General features: G+C 46.4%; 1 protein-coding gene across 8 annotated transcripts in view; it reads left to right on the forward strand.

The window, feature by feature from the left end:
* Positions 1–20206, forward strand: part of glyg (Glycogenin-1) — a 39031-nt gene that overhangs the window by 13908 nt on the left and 4917 nt on the right. For 5 of the 8 annotated variants that reach the window (XR_006762660.1, XM_045710473.1, XM_045710476.1 and 2 more), the window contains exons 5-6: positions 2030–2053; positions 18598–18724. Coding sequence is in view for 7 of the 8 variants with exons in the window: in XM_045710473.1 (XP_045566429.1) it covers positions 2030–2053; positions 18598–18724 (151 nt within the window). In the remaining variant the exon portion in view is untranslated. The remainder of the gene's footprint in view (positions 1–2029; positions 2054–18597; positions 18725–20206) is intronic. The other 3 variants (XM_045710475.1, XM_045710478.1, NM_001139830.1) reach the window with 1 other exon arrangement.

Below are 20206 nucleotides of genomic sequence, written 5' to 3' on the forward strand. Positions count from 1 at the left end.
CTAGCAGTCTGCTGTTCTGTAGGATGTCAAGCTTAGTCTGAACACAGGGTCCTCCTGTCACGACACCCTCTCTCTAACCCTGGGAGTTATTCTGAGGTGTTTTACAGGGTACGGGAGAGAGGGAGGGGTGACTTTCCCTCTAAGTAAGGTCTTTATCAAGCTTAAAGTCTGAACACAGGGTCCTCCTGTCACGACACCCTCTCTCTCTAACCCTGGGAGTTATTCTGAGGTGCTCTACAGGGTGGGGCTGAATTTCAGATGAGTCACTGGCTGACATTAACCCTGCACATCCCGTGAGACCCCTGGTGAATGGTAACCTCTGTCTTGGCTACAGCACCGGGCTGAAATGCTACCTTATTCTTTACAGGCCACGACTTTATGTCCAGGCCCATTTTATTAAGACTCAGCCTTACGACTACTACTGGAAATGGCTGCTGTGCACGTACGTCAGTGGTCTGCTCGCTGTCTGTCTGCTCGCTGTCTGTCTGCTCGCTGTCTGTCTGCTCGCTGTCTGTCTGCTCGCTGTCTGTCTGCTCGCTGTCTGCTCTGCTCGCTGTCTGCTCTGCTCGCTGTCTGCTCTGCTCGCTGTCTGCTCTGCTCGCTGTCTGCTCTGCTCGCTGTCTGCTCTGCTCGCTGTCTGTCTGCTCGCTGTCTGTCTGCTCGCCATGGACATCAGTCTGAAAGAAGTCGCTGTGAACAGTCTCTACAGGGGGCAGAATGTCGAGTACAATTTATATTGACGCTTTACTGGTTTGCTGTTCTGATGGAGATGGGATCCACGGGGAAGTGGTGGCCTTCTGTTGCGCCAGTAGGCTGTGGAGGCATCATTACAGACCCTGGTTCGATTCCAGGCTGTATCACAACCGGCTGTTATTGGGAGTCCCATAGGGCCGCGTGTAATTGGCCCAGGCCGTCATTGTAAATAAGAATTTGTTCTTAACTGACTTGCCTAGTTAAATAATTTTTTTTTAAAAGTCAAAAAAAAATTGCCAAATGTAGTCGACCGATGCAGGTTTCCTTGTAATCAGCTGGAGGTGTTTGTCGTTGGGCTCGGCCGTAACGTGGAGGCGTTTGTCGTTGGGCTCGGCCGTAACGTGGAGGCATTTGCCGTTGGGCTCGGCCGTAACGTGGAGGCGTTTGCCGTTGGGCTCGGCCGTAACGTGGAGGCGTTTGCCGTTGGGCTCGGCCGTAACGTGGAGGCGTTTGCCGTTGGGCTCGGCCGTAACGTGAGGCGTTTGCCGTTGGGCTCGGCCGTAACGTGAGGCGTTTGCCGTTGGGCTCGGCCGTAACGTGGAGGCGTTTGCCGTTGGGCTCGGCCGTAACGTGGAGGCGTTTGCCGTTGGGCTCGGCCGTAACGTGGAGGCGTTTGCCGTTGGGCTCGGCCGTAACGTGGAGGCGTTTGCCGTTGGGCTCGGCCGTAACGTGGAGGCGTTTGCCGTTGGGCTCGGCCGTAACGTGGAGGCGTTTGCCGTTGGGCTCGGCCGTAACGTGGAGGCGTTGGGCTCGGCCGTAACGTGGAGGCGTTGGGCTCGGCCGTAACGTGGAGGCGTTGGGCTCGGCCGTAACGTGGAGGCGTTGGGCTCGGCCGTAACGTGGAGGCGTTGGGCTCGGCCGTAACGTGGAGGCGTTGGGCTCGGCCGTAACGTGGAGGCGTTGGGCTCGGCCGTAACGTGGAGGCGTTGGGCTCGGCCGTAACGTGGAGGCGTTGGGCTCGGCCGTAACGTGAGGCGTTGGGCTCGGCCGTAACGTGGAGGCGTTGGGCTCGGCCGTAACGTGGAGGCGTTGGGCTCGGCCGTAACGTGGAGGCGTTGGGCTCGGCCGTAACGTGGAGGCGTTGGGCTCGGCCGTAACGTGGAGGCGTTGGGCTCGGCCGTAACGTGGAGGCGTTGGGCTCGGCCGTAACGTGGAGGCGTTTGTCACGTGCGAATTGAAAATAAAAGCCAGAAATCAAAACTCTACACAGACCAGCATACTGAAGGTGGGGTTGACGACACTAGTTGTGGATCTTTTCTCTCCTTCCTACCTGCAGGAGGACCAACCACACAGCCAGCTGGTAATGTATCATTTTATTCAGCTTTCTGGTTTGTAGCGTTGTGAGAACGTTCCAAACGCCCCCACCTGTTGGTTTTGGTTCCAAACGCCCCCACCTGTTGGTTTTGGTTCCAAACGCCCCCACCTGTTGGTTTTGGTTCCAAACGCCCCCACCTGTTGGTTTTGGTTCCAAACGCCCCCACCTGTTGGTTTTGGTTCCAAACGCCCCCACCTGTTGGTTTTGGTTCCAAACGCCCCCACCTGTTGGTTTTGGTTCCAAACGCCCCCACCTGTTGGTTATCTATGTGGAGTCACTTTACAAATTACCTGGACTAACCTGTACCCCTGCACATTGACTCGGTACCGGACCCGGCTGTATACAGCCTCATTACTAACCTGTACCGCCGCACATTGACTCGGTACCGATACATGGTAAGGTCTACAGGTCTACACCTGTTGTAGTCAGGTGTAGACCTTACTTCTACCCAAAGTAAAATTCTATGCAATTCAATGTGGGTCTTCAGGTAACCAGTTGGCAGGCCATTATATAAATGGAGTCGGCATCCTAGCTGTCTCTCTGTGTCTCTCTGTGTCTCTCTGTGTCTCTCTGTGTCTCTCTGTGTCTCTCTGTGTCTCTCTGTGTCTCTCTGTCTGTGTCTCTGTCTGTGTCTCTCTGTCTGTGTCTCTCTGTGTCTCTCTGTGTCTCTCTGTGTCTCTCTGTGTCTCTCTGTGTCTCTCTGTGTCTCTCTGTGTCTAATGGTACTTCAGAGCATTCGGAGCACATCATGGTGAATTGAACAGGTTTAGACTGAGAACGATGTTCTCTTTCATGGCAGACATGGTTTTGATAGTGTTTTTATAAGCACAGAGAGCCAGTTTGGGGTGGAGCTACATGTAACTATTTGAGGTGGTTCTGGTTGGTACTGGTTCTGGTTTGTACTGATCAGTCATCAGGTAAAATGGTGTATTTTTACCAATCCTGTTGGTACAGACGTGTCCTCATCCACAATAGGAAGATTTAACCTGAATATTTTAACGCATGTTTGAATATGCTACAGGTTTTAACTAAAAAGAAAATCGCCTTTTGGGCCCCAAACAAAACACTGCTTCATGTATGTACTTTCTGTACAGCACTTTGAGATATCAGCTGATGTAAGAAGGGCTTTATAAATACCTTTTTATTTGTTTAAAACGGAAACATATTGCAGTTAGTCTGGCTAGCTCAGTAACGCTCGCAGCTATCCACCCTCATCAGAACAATTAATCAGTGAAGCAGCTCTATCTCTAATATGGCTAAAATATTCCATCTATGATTCGGGACACCAATTAGTTTGCTTAATAGTGCCACGTGCTTTCAAGAGCAGACTCATTCTGGCCGACTGAAGTGACTGTTGGCAGGAATCTAGTCTCTCTGTCTGGGCTGGTATCACAGGAGAAACCTGGACCTCTGGGAAGAAAGAAAAAAAAAATTATAAAAAAAAACGACCCATTTAATTTGTATGTCGTCTCTCCATTCTGCCCTACCAAGCAAAAAGGCAGGAACTAACTCATTTGGCTGAAAAATGAGAATGTAATTTTGGCTACATTAAATACATGCTTAATCATGTGAACAAGTATCCTGCCTCTATTGTGTTCAGGAGAAAACGGGGGTCATGTTAGCAGTAACTGCATAAAGTTTCTGTGAAACCAAGGTAAATTAAAGCCATTTTTCTCAGTTCCAAGCTATGAGCAGTTACTGCCTTTTTTGCTTGGTAGGGCATCATAGACTACGGACTACAGCCCACTACGGACTACAGCCCACTACGGACTACAGCCCACTATGGACTACAGCCCAGCAACAAGCCTGTTGCTTCACTAGTTAATGCAGTCTCTCTGTAGACCACCCTAGCTGTGTGGGAGGAGCCTGTTGCTTCACTAGTTAATGCAGTCTCTCTGTAGACCACCCTAGCTGTGTGGGAGGAGCCTGTTGCTTCACTAGTTAATGCAGTCTCTCTGTAGACCACCCTAGCTGTGTGGGAGGAGCCTGTTGCTTCATTAGTTAATGCAGTCTCTCTGTAGACCACCCTAGCTGTGTGGGAGGAGCCTGTTGCTTCATTAGTTAATGCAGTCTCTCTGTAGACCACCCTAGCTGTGTGGGAGGAGCCTGTTGCTTCACTAGTTAATGCAGTCTCTCTGTAGACCACCCTAGCTGTGTGGGAGGAGCCTGTTGCATCATTAGTTAATGTCAAGCTGTTTGTGTTTGTGTTTGTGTGTGTGTGTGTGTGTGTGTGTGTGTGTGTGTGTGTGTGTGTGTGTGTGTGTGTGTGTGTGTGTGTGTGTGTGTGTGTGTGTGTGTGTGTGTGTGTGTGTGTGTGTGTGTGTGTGTGTGTGTGTGTGTGTGTGTGTGTGTGTGTGTGTGTGTGTGTGTGTGTGTGTGTGTGTGTGTGTGTGTGTGTGTGTGTGTGTGTGTGTGTGACTTGCTCCTCAGACTGGTTTCTAAACCCCCTGGATTCCCTGTGCTGTTGAATGTCACATTAATGGCCTAGCGATATGCTAGCAGGTTGTGGGGTATGCTAATTGGCTAAAGCTGCAGTATTTTTAGCCGGCGACGGTCTTTTCATGCTGCGCTGTAGCCGTGACTTGCAGTTCCTCTGACCTTTTCTTGCGTTCCAGTCCTTCTCTACGACTGAGTAAAACATGATTTTACTCATGCTTACATAGTCAGGTCCAACATTATTATGCCTGGTCTTTAAACTGGCTGTATAGCGCTGGCCAACCGGTTAGGCATATCTGAGTGATGAAATGGTTCAGGAGAGATTACAAGACTCTTCCTGTCATGGGTTGAAGTGCCTCTATTCAATTTCCTCTTTCTACTGCATGCGGTCCAGGTCAGATCTCTAACTTCCCTCAGGTATCCGTAGACCTGTGGTTTTGTGTTCAGGTATACTGGGGGGGAGGGCTACATTCCTGCTGAGCTCTGTTCATCCCCTCTAAATGAAGATGGGCCCCATGTTAACTCTATGGAGCTGCTCTGCTAGAGGGGAAAAACCTCAAGGGGAGTATCTAGTATCTGGGGGGGGGGCTGGCTGGGGGAATAGGGGGCTGGCTGGCTGGGGGAATAGGGGGGCTGGCTGGGGGGGAATAGGGGGCTGGCTGGGGGGGAATAGGGGGGCTGGCTGGGGGGAATAGGGGAGCTGGCTGGGGGAATAGGGGGGCTGGCTGGGGGGAATAGGGGGGGCCGGGGGAATAGGGGGGCTGGCTGGGGGGGGGCTGGGGAATAGGGGGCTATAAGGGGCTGGGGGAATAGGGGGGCTGGCTGGGGGGGAATAGGGGAGCTGGCTGGGGGAATAGGGGGGCTGGCTGGGGGGAATAGGGGGGGCCGGGGGAATAGGGGGGCTGGCTGGGGGGGGGGGCTGGGGGAATAGGGGGCTATAAGGGGCTGGGGGAATAGGGGGGCTGGCTGGGGGGGGAATAGGGGGCTGGGGGAATAGGGGGGCTGGGGGAATAGGGGGGCTGGCTGGGGGAATAGGGGGGCTGGGGGAATAGGGGGCTGGGGGAGCGCTGTGCTGTAGAACACGTAGCCTATATAAAGGTCCTCTTGTTCCCGTTCTGTACAATAAATGGACTAGCCACATGTTACAGGTCCATCGCCTCCACCTAGCGCACAATCAATACATCCTTGTGTCTGTAACGGTTTAACTGGTGGACTGTTGCACCTCAAATGTAGATTTTATTTTTTCCACGGTGTGTTGCTCAGCTGTTGGTGTGCCATTTTTAGGACTTTCTCATGTTGTGGTTTGGACTGTAGGCCGTAGTTAAATCAATTTGTTTGACACAGAAATGCTTGTGTTTGTAGCTCGGTCAGTGCAGTAATGTCTAACAATTCACACAATTTATAAAGGAATGAAATTAAGAATATAAAAATACTTGGATGAGCAATGTCAGAGCAGCATAGACTAAGAAATAGTATAGAATACAGTATATATATGAGTAATGAAAGATATGTAAACATTATTAAAGTGACTAGTGATTTCATGTTTGTATGTTGGCAGCAGCCTCTCTGTGCTAGTGATGGCTGTTTACCAGTCTGATGGCCTGGAGATGGAAGCTGTTTACCAGTCTGATGGCCTGGAGATGGAAGCTGTTTACCAGTCTGATGGCCTGGAGATGGAAGCTGTTTACCAGTCTGATGGCCTGGAGATGGAAGCTGTTTACCAGTCTGATGGCCTGGAGATGGAAGCTGTTTACCAGTCTGATGGCCTGGAGATGGAAGCTGTTTAGCAGTGTGATGGTCTGGAGATGGAAGCTGTTTAGCAGTGTGATGGTCTGGAGATAGAAGCTGTTTTTCAGTCTCTCGGTTCCAGCTTTGATGCACCTGTACTGACCTCGCCTTCTGGATGGTAGTGGGGTGAACAGGCAGTGGCTCGGGTGGTTGTTGTCCTTGATGATCTTTTTGGCCTTCCAGTGACATCAGGTGGTGTAGGTGTCCTGGAGGGCAGGTAGTTTGCCCCCGGTGATGCGTTGTGCAGAACTCACTACCCTCTGGAGAGCCTTACGGTTATGGGCGGAGCAGCTGCCGTACCAGGCGGTGAAACAGCCCGACAGGATACTCTCAATTGTGCATCTGTAAAAGTTTGAGTGTTTTTGGTGACAAGACAAATTTCTTCAGCCTCCTGAGGTTGGAGAGGCGCTGCTGCGCCTTCTTCACCACGCTGTCTGTGTGGGTGGACCATTTCAGTTTGTCCGTGATGTGTACGCCGAGGAACTTAAATCTTTCCACCTTCTCCACTACTGTCCCGTCGATGTGGATAGGAGGGTGCTCCCTCTGCTGTTTCCTGAAGTCCACGATCATCTCCTTTGTTTTGTTGACATTGAGTGTGAGGTTATTTGCCTGACACCACACTCCGAGAGCCCTCACCTCCTCCCTGTAGGCCGTCTCGTCATTGTTGGTAATCAAGCCTACCACTGTTGTGTCGTCTGTAAACTTGATTATTTGAGTTGGAGGCGTGCATGGCCAAGCAGTCATGGGTGAACAGGGAGTACAGGAGAGGGCTGAGAACACACCCTTGTGGGGCCCCAGTGTTGAGGATCAGCGGGGTGGAGATGTTGTTTCCTACCTTCACCACCTGGGGGCGGCCCATCAGGAAGTCCAGGACCCAGTTGCACAGGGTGGGGTCGAGACCCAGGACCTTAAGCTTGATGATGAGCTTGGAGGGTACTATGGTGTTGAATGCTCAGCTGTAGTCAATGAACAGCATCCTTACATGGGTATTCCTCTTGTCCAGATGGGATAAGGCAGTGTGCAGTGTGATGGCGAATGCATCGTCTGTGGACCTATTGGGGCGATAAGCAAACTGAACTGGGTCTAGGGTGTCAGGTAAGGTGGAGGTGATATGATCCTTGACTAGTCTCTCAAAGCACTTCATGATGACAGAAGTGAGTGCTACGGAGCGATAGTCATTTAGTTCAGTCACCTTTGCTTCCCTGGGTACAGGAACAATGGTGGCCATCTTGAGGCATGTGGGGACAGCAGACTTGAGATAAGGAGAGATTGAATATGTCCGGAAACACTCCAGCCAGAAGAACAGACTATGGGAGGCACACAGTACTAAATAGAGCTATAGAGCTACATGGAACTCTATTCCACATCAAGTAACTGACGCCAGGAAGAGTAGCTGCTGCAGTAAAAGTTGGTTAAAAAAACAGATATGGAACAGCGTGGACTGAAGCAACACAAACATTGACACACACACGATAACATATGCACTACACATACACTTTATTTAGTACAGTAGATGTGGAGTAAGGGCTTGAGGGCTCACAGTGCTGTGAAATCGGTGAATGTAATGTCTTTAAAATTGTATAAACTGCCTTAATTTTGCTGGACCCCAGGAAGAGTAGCTGCTGCCTTGGCAGGAAGTAATTGGGATCCGTAATAAAAATTCAGAGGTTTACATGCACCTGTAACGGCTGTCGTAAGGACCAAGGTGCAGCGGGAACGTGTGTATACTCATCTTCTTTATTCATTTAGGAAAAACAAACAAATCACGTATACAAAACAATGAACGCCACTAAACGGTCCTGTCAGGTGCACAGACACAAAACGGGAAACAACTACCCACAAACCCCCATAGCACAAAAACCCCCTATACAATAGGACCTTCAATCAGAGGCAACGAAGAACAGCTGCCTCCAATTGAAGGTCAATCCAATGAACTAAACATAGCCCAACAAACCACATAAAACAAACACCCCCTGCCACGTCCTGACCAAACTACAATAACAAATAACCCCTTTACTGGTCAGGACGTGACAGCACCTTAGCCAAATATAACTCAGTTTTTCACAAATCCTGACATTTAATCCTAGTAAAAATTCCCTGTTTTAGGTCAGTTAGGATCACCACTTTATTTTAAGAATATCAAATGTCAGAATAATAGTGAAGAATTATTTATTTCAGCTTTTGTTTCATTCATCACATTCCCAGTGGGTCAGAAGTTTACATACTCATAGTATTTGGTAGCATTGCCTTTAAATTGTTTACCGTAAATTCCGGACTATAAGCCACAACTTTTTTCCCAGGCTTTGAACCTCGCGGCTTAAACAATGACGCGGCTAATATGGATTTTTCCCGCTTTCAAATTCTTTCTTAAAAAAAACATTCTGTGACGTGCTCAGTTTTTTTGGCGGCATGAAGCTTTCATTAGACCAATGAAATTGCCGAACGGGTTAAGGTCAACCAACTTTTTTGTTTACTGTTTAGATTAAATCGAGCGCTCTCAAACTTCCCATCATTCTGATTACGGTAGTCATTTTGTCACCCTCATCATGGCAAAGACACGGAGAAATGCATATGATGCAGCTTTCAAGTTGAAGGCGATTGATCTGGCTGTTGGAAAAGGAAATAGAGCTGCTGCACGGGAGTCGATGATAAGACGTTGGAAACAGCAGCGTGAGGAATTGACTCAGTGCAAAAAGACAACTAAAGCTTACTGCTAATTTTTTATTACAAGCCGTGTTTCGTTAAAGTCTGTAAAGTTCATTTGTTTCAATGTATCGGTAGGCACCTGCGGCTTATAGACATGTGCGACTTATTTATGTTCAAAATATATATATATATATTTATTTTTTTTATTCAGTGGGTGCGGCTTATATTCACGTGCGCTTAATAGTCCGGAAATTACGGTAACTTGGGTCAAATATTTTGGGTAGCCTTCCACAAGCTTCCCACAATAAGTTGGGTGAATTTTGGCCCATTCCTCCTGACAGAGCTGGTGTAACTGAGTCAGGTTTGTATGCCTCCTTGCTCACACACTTTTTCAGTTCTGTCCACAAATTTTCTATAGGATTGAGGTCAGGTCTTTGTGATGGCCACTCCAATACCTTGACTTTGTTGTCCTTAAGCCATTTTGCCACAACTTTGGAAGTATGCTTGGGGTCATTGTCCATTTGGAAGACCCATTTGTGACCAAGCTTTAACTTCCTGACTGATGTCTTGAGATGTTGCTTCAATATATCCACATAATTTTCTGTCATCATGATGCCATCTATTTTATGAAGTGCACCAGTCCCTCCTGCAGCAAAGCACCTCCACAACATGATGCTGCCACCTCCGTGCTTCACGGTTGGGGTGGTGTTCTTCGGCTTGCAAGCCTCCCCCTTTTTCCTCCAAACATAACGATGGTCATTGGTGCCAAACAGTTCTATTTTTGTTTCATCAGACCAGAGGACATTTCTCCAAAAAGTACAATCTTTGTCCCCATGTGCAGTTGCAAACCGTAGTCTGGCTTTTTTATGGCGGTTTTGGAGCAGTGGCTTCTTCCTTGCTGAGCGGCCTTTCAGGTTATGTTGATATAGGACTCGTTTTACTGTGGATATAGATACTTTTGTACCTGTTTCCTCCAGCATCTTCACAAGGTCCTTTGCTGTTGTTCTGAGATTGATTTGCACTTTTCGCACCAAAGTACGTTCATCTCTAGGAGACAGAACGCGTCTCCTTCCTGAGCGGTATGACGGCTGCGTGGTCCCATGGTGTTTATACTTGCATACTATTGTTTGTACAGATGAACGTGGTACCTTCAGGTGTTTGGAAATTGCTCCCAAGGATGAACCAGACTTGTGGAGGTCTACAGTTTTTTTTTTTTTTCCTTGGCTGATTTCTTTTGGTTTTCCCATGATGTCAAGCAAAGAGGCACTGAGTTTGAAGGTAGGCCTTGAAATACATCAAATCAAATGTATTTATAAAGCCCTTCTTTACATCAGCTGATATCTCAAAGTTCTGTACAGAAACCCAGCCTAAAACCCCAAACAGCAAGCAATGCAGGTGTAGAAGCACGGTGGCTAGGAAAAACTCCCGTTGCGTCCCATCGTGCTCTAGCGACTCCTGTGGCGGGCCGAGCGCATGCACACAGTCGCCAGTTGTACCGTGTTTCCTCCGACACATTGGTGCGACTGGCTTGCGGGTTAAGCGGGCATTGTGTCACGAAGCAGTGACACACTTGGCTGGGTCGTGTTTTTCTGAGGACGCATGGCTCTCGACCTTTGCCTCTCCTGAGTCCGTACGGGAGTTGCAGCGATGGGACAAAACTAACTACCAATTTGGATACCATGACATTTTTTGGGGACAAAAGGGGTAAAAAGATGTCTTCTGGGAAGTGCCCACTTTTTTTTTTATAAAAAAAAATAATTTATTGTACAAATGTAGGTAGGTTCCTCCCTGTTTTGTTGTTCTGTTCGGTATATAGAGTTGAGGGTAATAGTTTTGCAGCAACTTTTAACGGTCTGGCGACTAATGAATACACCCCAGGTGTCAAGCACATATCTGGTAGCGCCACGCCCAGGTCTAAATAGACCGCCATGGCATTTCCCCCAAATCATTATTGTATTTGTCACGTGCCAAGTAATCCAGGTGTAGACCTTACAGTGAAATGCTGAATACAACAGGTGTAGTAGACCTTACAGTGAAATGCTGAATACAACAGGTGTAGTAGACCTCACAGTGAAATGCTGAATACAACAGGTGTAGTAGACCTCACAGTGAAATGCTGAATACAACAGGTGTAGTAGACCTCACAGTGAAATGCTGAATACAACAGGTGTAGTAGACCTTACAGTGAAATGCTGAATACAACAGGTGTAGTAGACCTCACAGTGAAATGCTGAATACAACAGGTGTGGTAGACCTCACAGTGAAATGCTGAATACAACAGGTGTAGTAGACCTCACAGTGAAATGCTGAATACAACAGGTGTGGTAGACCTTACAGTGAAATGCTGAATACAACAGGTGTAGTAGACCTTACAGTGAAATGCTGAATACAACAGGTGTAGTAGACCTTACAGTGAAATGCTGAATACAACAGGTGTAGTAGACCTTACAGTGAAATGCTGAATACAACAGGTGTAGTAGACCTCACAGTGAAATGCTGAATACAACAGGTGTAGTAGACCTTACAGTGAAATGCTGAATACAACAGGTGTAGTAGACCTCACAGTGAGATGCTGAATACAACAGGTGTAGTAGACCTTACAGTGAAATGCTGAATACAACAGGTGTAGTAGACCTTACAGTGAAATGCTGAATACAACAGGTGTAGTAGACCTTACAGTGAAATGCTGAATACAACAGGTGTAGTAGACCTCACAGTGAAATGCTGAATACAACAGGTGTAGTAGACCTTACAGTGAAATGCTGAATACAACAGGTGTAGTAGACCTCACAGTGAAATGCTGAATACAACAGGTGTAGTAGACCTCACAGTGAAATGCTGAATACAACAGGTGTAGTAGACCTCACAGTGAAATGCTGAATACAACAGGTTAGTAGACCTTACAGTGAAATGCTGAATACAACAGGTGTAGTAGACCTCACAGTGAAATGCTGAATACAACAGGTGTAGACCTTACAGTGAAATGCTGACTTACAAGCCCTTAACCAACAATGCAGTTGTAAGAAAATACTAACAAATATAAAGTAAGAATAACAAATGATTAAAGAACAGCAGTAAATAACAATAGCGGGGCTATATACAGGGGGTACCGGTCCAGAGCGGTCATCTCTACTGATATCAGGGCAAACCATGCAAGAGACCGCCAAAGCAAAACTTTTGCATTACACCGCCATCCCCAGGTGTGGCATATCAAGGAGCTGATTAAACAGCATCATTACACAGGTGCACCTTGTGCTGTGGACAATAAAACAATAACGTAATCTGATAACAAAGGCCACTCTAAAACGTGCAGTTTAGTCACACAACACAATGCCAGAGATTTCTCAAGAGTTGCTTACGGCATGAATGTCCACCAAAGCTGTTGTCAGATCATGTGTTCATTTCTCTACCATAAGCCGCCTCCAGCGTCGTTTCAGAGTATTTGGCAGTATGTCCAACCGCAGAACACGTTTAACCACGCCAGCCCAGGACCTCCACATCCGGCTTCATCTGCGGTATTATCCGAGACCAGACAGCTGACGAAACTGAGGAGTATTTCTGTCATAAAGCCCTTTTTTTGGGGGGGGGGGAACTCACTCTGATTGGCCCACCCATGGCTGCTCCACTGCCCAGTCATGTGACATCCATAGATTAGGGCCTAATTAATTTAGTTCAATTGACAGATTTCCTTATGAACTGTAACTCAGTAAAAATTAATTGTTGCATTTTTAAAAGGTTTTGTTCAGTATATATGGGTAATACTACTATAGAAGCCTAAAGGGAACTGCTTCAACACCCGACCCCCGCTTCAACACCTTCCAGGGCCATCTAGCTACCAGATTTCCCCCCTCCCATGACAGGGAGTTACCAGAGGAATGCAGGGGTCTCTCTGGAGGCTGTACTCTATGTCCTGTATGTGATCTTTTCCACGCTACATGCTGGTACTATCAGCCAGGCTGCCCAGACCCAGAAATACATCTCTGGGTGGTGACTGCATGTACAGCTAATGCATAGTGACTTAGTCCTATAGTGACAGCCACACTCCTTTTCCTATTTATATCTCTGGATGGTGCAACGCATCTGCATGCTTCAGCTGGCGCCTTGAACCCAACGAGTGAATGTGCTCGGATGTGTAGTGGCTGGATGTATTTCCTGCTGGGATAGTAGTTACAGTTGATGTTTTTTAGGCTGTGACTCGTGCTAATCTTGTCGGTGGGTTTTAAATCCACCGGACTCTAGTCATCTTTCCTCCTGCCAACTCCTTGCCTTTTCACATGTCAGAGAGCATGGCCATGGCCGTCTCTTAAAGGTACAGTGTCTGGTATTTACGGCTAGTCGATAGTGGGTAATGTGTGTAGTGGTCACCGGCCAGGTCTTGGAGGGAGACCTGCACAAAGTAGCGGATGGTGTCTTTAAATGAAACGGACAGACCTACAAGAACACAACTTTGACGGCCCGGCGCGCTGTTTTGGGACGGCCCGGCGCGCTGTTTTGGGACGGCCCGGCGCGCTGTTTTGGAGAGCGCAGAGTGCTGTGTTTACTGAACGACAACCCCCATCAATATCCAGACAGCAGTCAGTACGTGTACACACAGGGAACTTTTTAGTCTGTCTATTCAGTGTACAGTGCATTCTGAAAGTATTTAGACCCCTTGACTTTATCCACATTTTATGTTACAGCCTTAATACATTTTAGAATAACTAAAAAAAAAACTACCTTTTTTTAATCTCAACACTTCCTGTAATGACAAAGCGACAACAGCTTTTTAGACATTTTTGCTAATTTATCAAACCCTTCTATGAGAATTGAATTTGAGCTCAGGTGCTTCCTGTTTCCATTGATCATCCTTGATGTTTGTACAACTTGGAGTCCTCCTGTGGTGAATTCAATTGATTGGACATGATTTGGAAAGGCACACCTGTCTATAAGGTCCAACAGTTAACAGGGTGCAAGTTGGAGCAACAACCAAGCCATGAGGTTGAAGGAATTGTCCGAAGAGGTCCGAGACAGGACTGTGTCGAGGCACAGATCTGGGGAAGGGTACCATAAACATTTCTGCAGCATTAAAGGTCCCCAAGAACACAGTGGCCTCCATCATTCTTAAATGGAAGAAGTTTGGAACCAACAAGACTCTTCCTAGTTCTGGCCGACCGGCCAAACTGAACAATCGGGGGAGAAGGGCCTTGGTCAGGGAGGTGACCAAGAACCCGATGGTCACTGACAGAGCTCCAGAGTTCCTCTGTGGAGATGGGAGAACCTTCCAGAAGGACAACCATCTCTGCAGCACTCCACCAATAAGGCCTTCACGGTAATGGCCAGACGAAAGCCACTCCTCAGTAATAGGTACATGATAGCCCAATTGGAGTTTGCCAATAAGGATTCTGACCATGAGACACAAGTTTCTCTGGTCTGATGAAACCAAGCTTCAACTCTTTGGCCTGAATGCCAAGCGTGTCGTCTGGAGGAAACCTGGTACCATCCCTACGGTGAAGCATAGCGGTGGTGGTGGTGTCAGCATCGTGCTGTGGGGATGTTTTTCAGCGGCAGGGACTGGGAGACTAGTCGGGATTGAGGGAAAGATGAACTAAGCAAAGTGCAGCAATCCAGAGCACTCAGGGACCTCAGACTGGGGCGAAGGTTCACCTTCCAACAGGACAACGACCCAAAGCACACAGCCAAGACAACACAGGAGTGGCTTCGGGACAAGTCTCTGAATGTCCTTGAGTGGCCCTGCCGGAGCCCGGACTTGAACCTGATCCAACGCCTCTGGAGAGACCTGAAAATAGCTGTGCAGCGACGCTCCCCATTCAACCTGACAGAGCTTGAGAGGATCTGCAGAGAAGAATGGGAGAAACTCCCCAAATACAGGTGTGCCAAGCTTGTAGCGTCATGCCCAAGAAGTCTCGAGGCTGTAATTGCTGCCAAAGGTGTTTCAACAGAAAGTACGGAGTAATGGGTCTGACTACTTATGTAATTGTGACATTTCTGTTTTTAATACATTTGCAAAAATTTCTAAACATGTTTTTGGTTTGTCATTATGGGGTATTGTGTCTAGATTGAGACCAATACAATTTAATCAGTTTTAGAATTTGGCTGTAATGTAACAAAGTGGAAAAAGTCGACGGGTCTGAATACTTTCCGAATGCCCTCTATGTAGACGTTGTGATTGTGAACATCCCGTTTTTATCCTGTCAGGACGGAGCAGTCTGCTGACTAAAGCCTTGTTCACGTTGTTGGCAGTTTCAAACCCAATTTCTTTTTTGTTGTAGTTGCTTATCCGATCTCTAGTCTGTTTTTCCTGCAGTCTGAACAGCCAAAAAGCACATGGAATCTGATCTCTAGTCTGTTTTTCCTGCAGTCTGAACAGCCAAAGAGCACATGGAATCTGATCTCTAGTCTGTTTTTCCTGCAGTCTGAACAGCCAAAAAGCACATGGAATCTGATCTCTAGTCTGTTTTTCCTGCAGTCTGAACAGCCAAAAAGCACATGGAATCTGATCTCTAGTCTGTTTTTCCTGCAGTCTGAACAGCCAAAGAGCACATGGAATCTGATATTTCAAGCCACACTTTAAACCACCTTCGTAGGTGATTCCTGGCCATACGACTTGTCTGAACGGTCAAATGAGATTTTTTTTAATTATTTGCCCTCAAGTGATTTTTAGACTATTTGGCATATCTTCTTGCTTGTTAGCTACTCTGATAGTTTGAGAAGAACACGTGGTAGCTAACAGACTTGTTAATTGTTTACAAATTATTGCATGTGCTCAACAGCTGCCTAGCTAGCCAGTTAACTGATGCCAAAAAGGACTGGTTTTGAAAGTTGGATCATTTTATCCTTTGAGGCTTAAAGTGTTCTTACACTATGACTTTGTCACTTTTTAGCTACACACTTTGTGAAAGGTTGGTGGGTGGTGGCGCTCCAATCAGCCTACACGCACCTGGCGTTACTATGACGACTAGCGTAGCCTCGTCGGCAACACGCGCACCTGGCGTTACTATGACGACTAGCGTAGCCTCGTCGGCAACACGCGCACCTGGCGTTACTATGACGACTAGCGTAGCCTCGTCTGCAACACGCGCACCTGGCGTTAATATGACGACTAGCGTAGCCTCGTCGGCAACGCGCGCACCTGGCGTTAAATGACGACTAGCGTAGCCTCGTCGGCAACGCGCGCACCTGGCGTTACTATGACGCATGCATCCGATTTGGTCATTTTAAATTTTTTTGTCTTGCTGTTTGGACAGTCAGTATTCCAAAACGGATTAGAAAAAAAGCAAACTGATTTGTGCATGAAGGCCTGCAGTGTGAACTAGGTTTTAGAGGTTGTGTTGGCAGAAAGCCTCATGGCTTTAGGAGTTACAGGTGTATGGTTGGATAGACGGCTGAATGAGACTGACAGCCAGCTGAACCATGCGTCATGCACCTGTTACCGGTTAAATCTACAGCGATTAGGCTTTGGGCGCCATCCCCGTTTTTGAAGCAGATCTATTCAGACAACCATAAATCATTATCTCTCCCCTCGTTAGATTATATTTTATTTATTTAGCAGACACTACAGAGCAACTCCATTTTGAAGGTAGCTAGGTGAGAACCACGTCATTCATAGGAAGTATGTTTTTCCTGACGGTAGCTGTCCGCATTGGCTGTGCTAGTCTGTCTGTATGCCAACCTGTTTTATAGTGACTGTATTTCTTTGGTGAAGAGTAGCAAAGCTACTGCTAATTTACACCAGTTACTGGAATCTTCAGGAATTTTTGTAATTAACAGAAAATGTATGGCAATCTATTGTAATTTATACTTGAATAACTTGGTGTGTGTATATATAGATATAGATACTAGATATAGATACTAGATATAGATACTAGATAGATACTAGATAGTGTTGTGTCTCCCTGTTTCTAGTAGATAGACCATATGGTCCAAGAGAATTGTCCTTTGAAGATGCCAAAATTATGGTAGTTTACTGGTCTACTACCAAAGTTTTTAGATATCTATCTATATCAGCAAAAAAGAAATGTTCCTTTTTCAGGACCCTGTCTTTCAAAGATCATTTGTAAAAATTCTAATAACTTTATAGAGCTTCATTGGAAAGGGTTTACACCAGGAACGCACAATCCCTCCATCAGTGCTCAGACTGTCTTCAATATGCTGAGAGAGGCTGGACTGAGGGCTTGTAGGCCTGTTGTAAGGCAGGTCCTCACCAGACATCACTGGCAACAATGTCGCCTATGGGCACAAACCCACCGTCGCTGGACCAGACAGGACTGGCAGACAGTGCTCTTCACTGACGAGTCGTGGTTTTGTCTCACCAGGGGTGATGGTCGGATTCGCGTTTATCATCGAAGGAATGAGCGTTACACCGAGGCCTGTACTCTGGAGCGGGATCGATTTGGAGGTGGAGGGTCCGTCATGGTCTGGGGCGGTGTGTCACAGCATCATCGGACTGAGCTTGTTGTCATTGCAGGCAATCTCAACGCTGTGCGTTAAAGGGAAGACATCCTCCTCCCTCATGTGGTACCCTTCCTGCAGGCTCATCCTGACATGACCCTCCAACATGACAATGCCACCAGACATACTGCTCGTTCTGTGAGTGATTTCCTGCAAGACAGGAATGTCAGTGTTCTGCCATGGCCAGCGAAGAGCCCGGATCTCAATCCCATTGAGCACGTCTGGGACCTGTTGGATCGGAGGGTGAGGGCTAGGGCCATTCCCCCAAGAAATGTCCAGGAACTTGCAGGTGCCTTGGTGGAAGAGTTGGGTAACATCTCACAGCAAGAACTGGCAAATCTGGTCCAGTCCATGAGGAGGAGATGCACTGCAGTACTTAATGCAGCTGGTGGCCACACCAGATACTGACTGTTACTTTTGATTTTAACCCCCCCCCCCCTTTGTTCAGGGACACATTATTCAATTTCTGTTAGTCACATGTCTGTGGAACTTGTTCAGTTTATGTCTCAGTTGTTGAATCTTATGTTCATACAAATATTTACACGTTAAGTTTGCTGAAAATAAACACAGTTGACAGTGAGAGGACGTTTCTTTATTTGCTGAGATTTATATATATATATATATATATATATACTCTCCCTTTTTGCAACCGTAGTGAAGAGAATATTATGAAGATGAATTTCCGTTTCACAACGCCTGTTTAAAATAACTTTGGTCTCACTGTGTAACCTTGTCTCACTGTGGTGGGCTTAGTGTTGGCCTCACTGTGGTGGGCTTAGTGTTGGCCTCACTGTGGTGGGCTTAGTGTTGGCCTCACTGTGGTGGGCTTAGTGTTGGCCTCACTGTGGTGGGCTTAGTGTTGGCCTCACTGTGGTGGGCTTAGTGTTGGCCTCACTGTGGTGGGCTTAGTGTTGGCCTCACTGTGGTGGGCTTAGTGTTGGCCTCACTGTGGTGGGCTTAGTGTTGGTCTCACTGTGGTGGGCTTAGTGTTGGCCTCACTGTGGTGGGCTTAGTGTTGGCCTCACTGTGGTGGGCTTAGTGTTGGCCTCACTGTGGTGGGCTTAGTGTTGGCCTCACTGTCCGGTCTATTTATATTACTGACAATGTAGCAAGCTGTTTATATATTGTTATATAAATATATATATTATATATTTATATATTGTGCTCCCTATTTTACACTTGTTGCTAACTGCTGTTTTTCTTTTCTCTAGGAGGAGACCAGGGGGTCTTGAATGGCTACTTCAGTAACTGGGCAACAGCGGATATATCAAAACACCTCCCCTTCATCTACAACCTCAGCAGCATAGCGATCTACACCTACCTTCCAGCATTCAAACAGTAAGTACTCAGTCTACACCTCCCTTCCAGCATTCAATAAGTAAGTACTGTCTATACCTACCTTCCAGCATTCAAACAGTATGTACTCAATCTACACCTACCTTCCAGCATTCAAACAGTATGTACTCAATCTACACCTACCTTCCAGCATTAAACAGAGAAATTCAGCATAAAGGATAAAACCTACCTTCCAGCATTCAAACAGTATGTACTCAATCTACACCTACCTTCCAGCATTCAAACAGTAAGTACTCAATCTACACCTACCTTCCAGCATTCAAACAGTATGTACTCAATCTACACCTACCTTCCAGCATTCAAACAGTATGTACTCAATCTACACCTACCTTCCAGCATTCAAACCGTATGTAATCATGTGATAAATGGTGTGTAACTATTATCTAGATATATCTCTATTTCTTACGTTGAGAAACATTCTGCTAAATCCCAAACTAAATATTTGAGGGGTTGTCTATAATTCCCTGCCAAAACATGAACTCGTAAGAGTCGAAGCCCTGTCGGAGCCCTGTCGGAGCCCTGTCGGAGCCCTGTCGCAGCAGGGAGGGGTTCTACTAAACTATAAGGAATTGTTTTAAGGTCATAACAAGGATCATTTTAGCCATTTTTGATTTTTGAATTTCAAGACCCCTTGATTGATCAACAAAAAAAAATATCAAAAAAATATTTTTCCTTACTACTATTAGCCCATAGAAACACATTGAATAACACATAGTCCTTACTGCTATTAGCCCATAGAAACACATTGAATAACAGATTACTGCTATTAGCCCATGGAAACACATTGAATAACAGATTACTGCTATTAGCCCATAGAAACACATTGAATAACAGATTACTGCTATTAGCCCATAGAAACACATTGAATAACAGATTACTGCTATTAGCCCATAGAAACACATTGAATAACAGATTACTGCTATTAGCCCATAGAAACACATTGAATAACAGATTACTGCTATTAGCCCATAGAAACACATTGAACAACAGATTACTGCTATTAGCCCATAGAAACACATTGAATAACAGATTACTGCTATTAGCCCATAGAAACACATTGAATAACAGATTACTGCTATTAGCCCATAGAAACACATTGAATAACAGATTACTGCTATTAGCCCATAGAAACACATTGAATAACAGATTACTGCTATTAGCCCATAGAAACACATTGAATAACAGATTACTGCTATTAGCCCATAGAAACACATTGAATAACAGATTACTGCTATTAGCCCATAGAAACACATTGAATAACAGATTACTGCTATTAGCCCATAGAAACACATTGAATAACAGATTACTGCTATTAGCCCATAGAAACACATTGAATAACAGATTACTGCTATTAGCCCATAGAAACACATTGAATAACAGATTACTGCTATTAGCCCATAGAAACACATTGAATAACAGATTACTGCTATTAGCCCATAGAAACACATTGAATAACAGATTACT

The sequence above is a fragment of the Salmo salar genome, chromosome ssa29 (assembly GCF_905237065.1).
Source record: "Salmo salar chromosome ssa29, Ssal_v3.1, whole genome shotgun sequence".
In the NCBI taxonomy this organism is placed as follows: domain Eukaryota; kingdom Metazoa; phylum Chordata; class Actinopteri; order Salmoniformes; family Salmonidae; genus Salmo; species Salmo salar.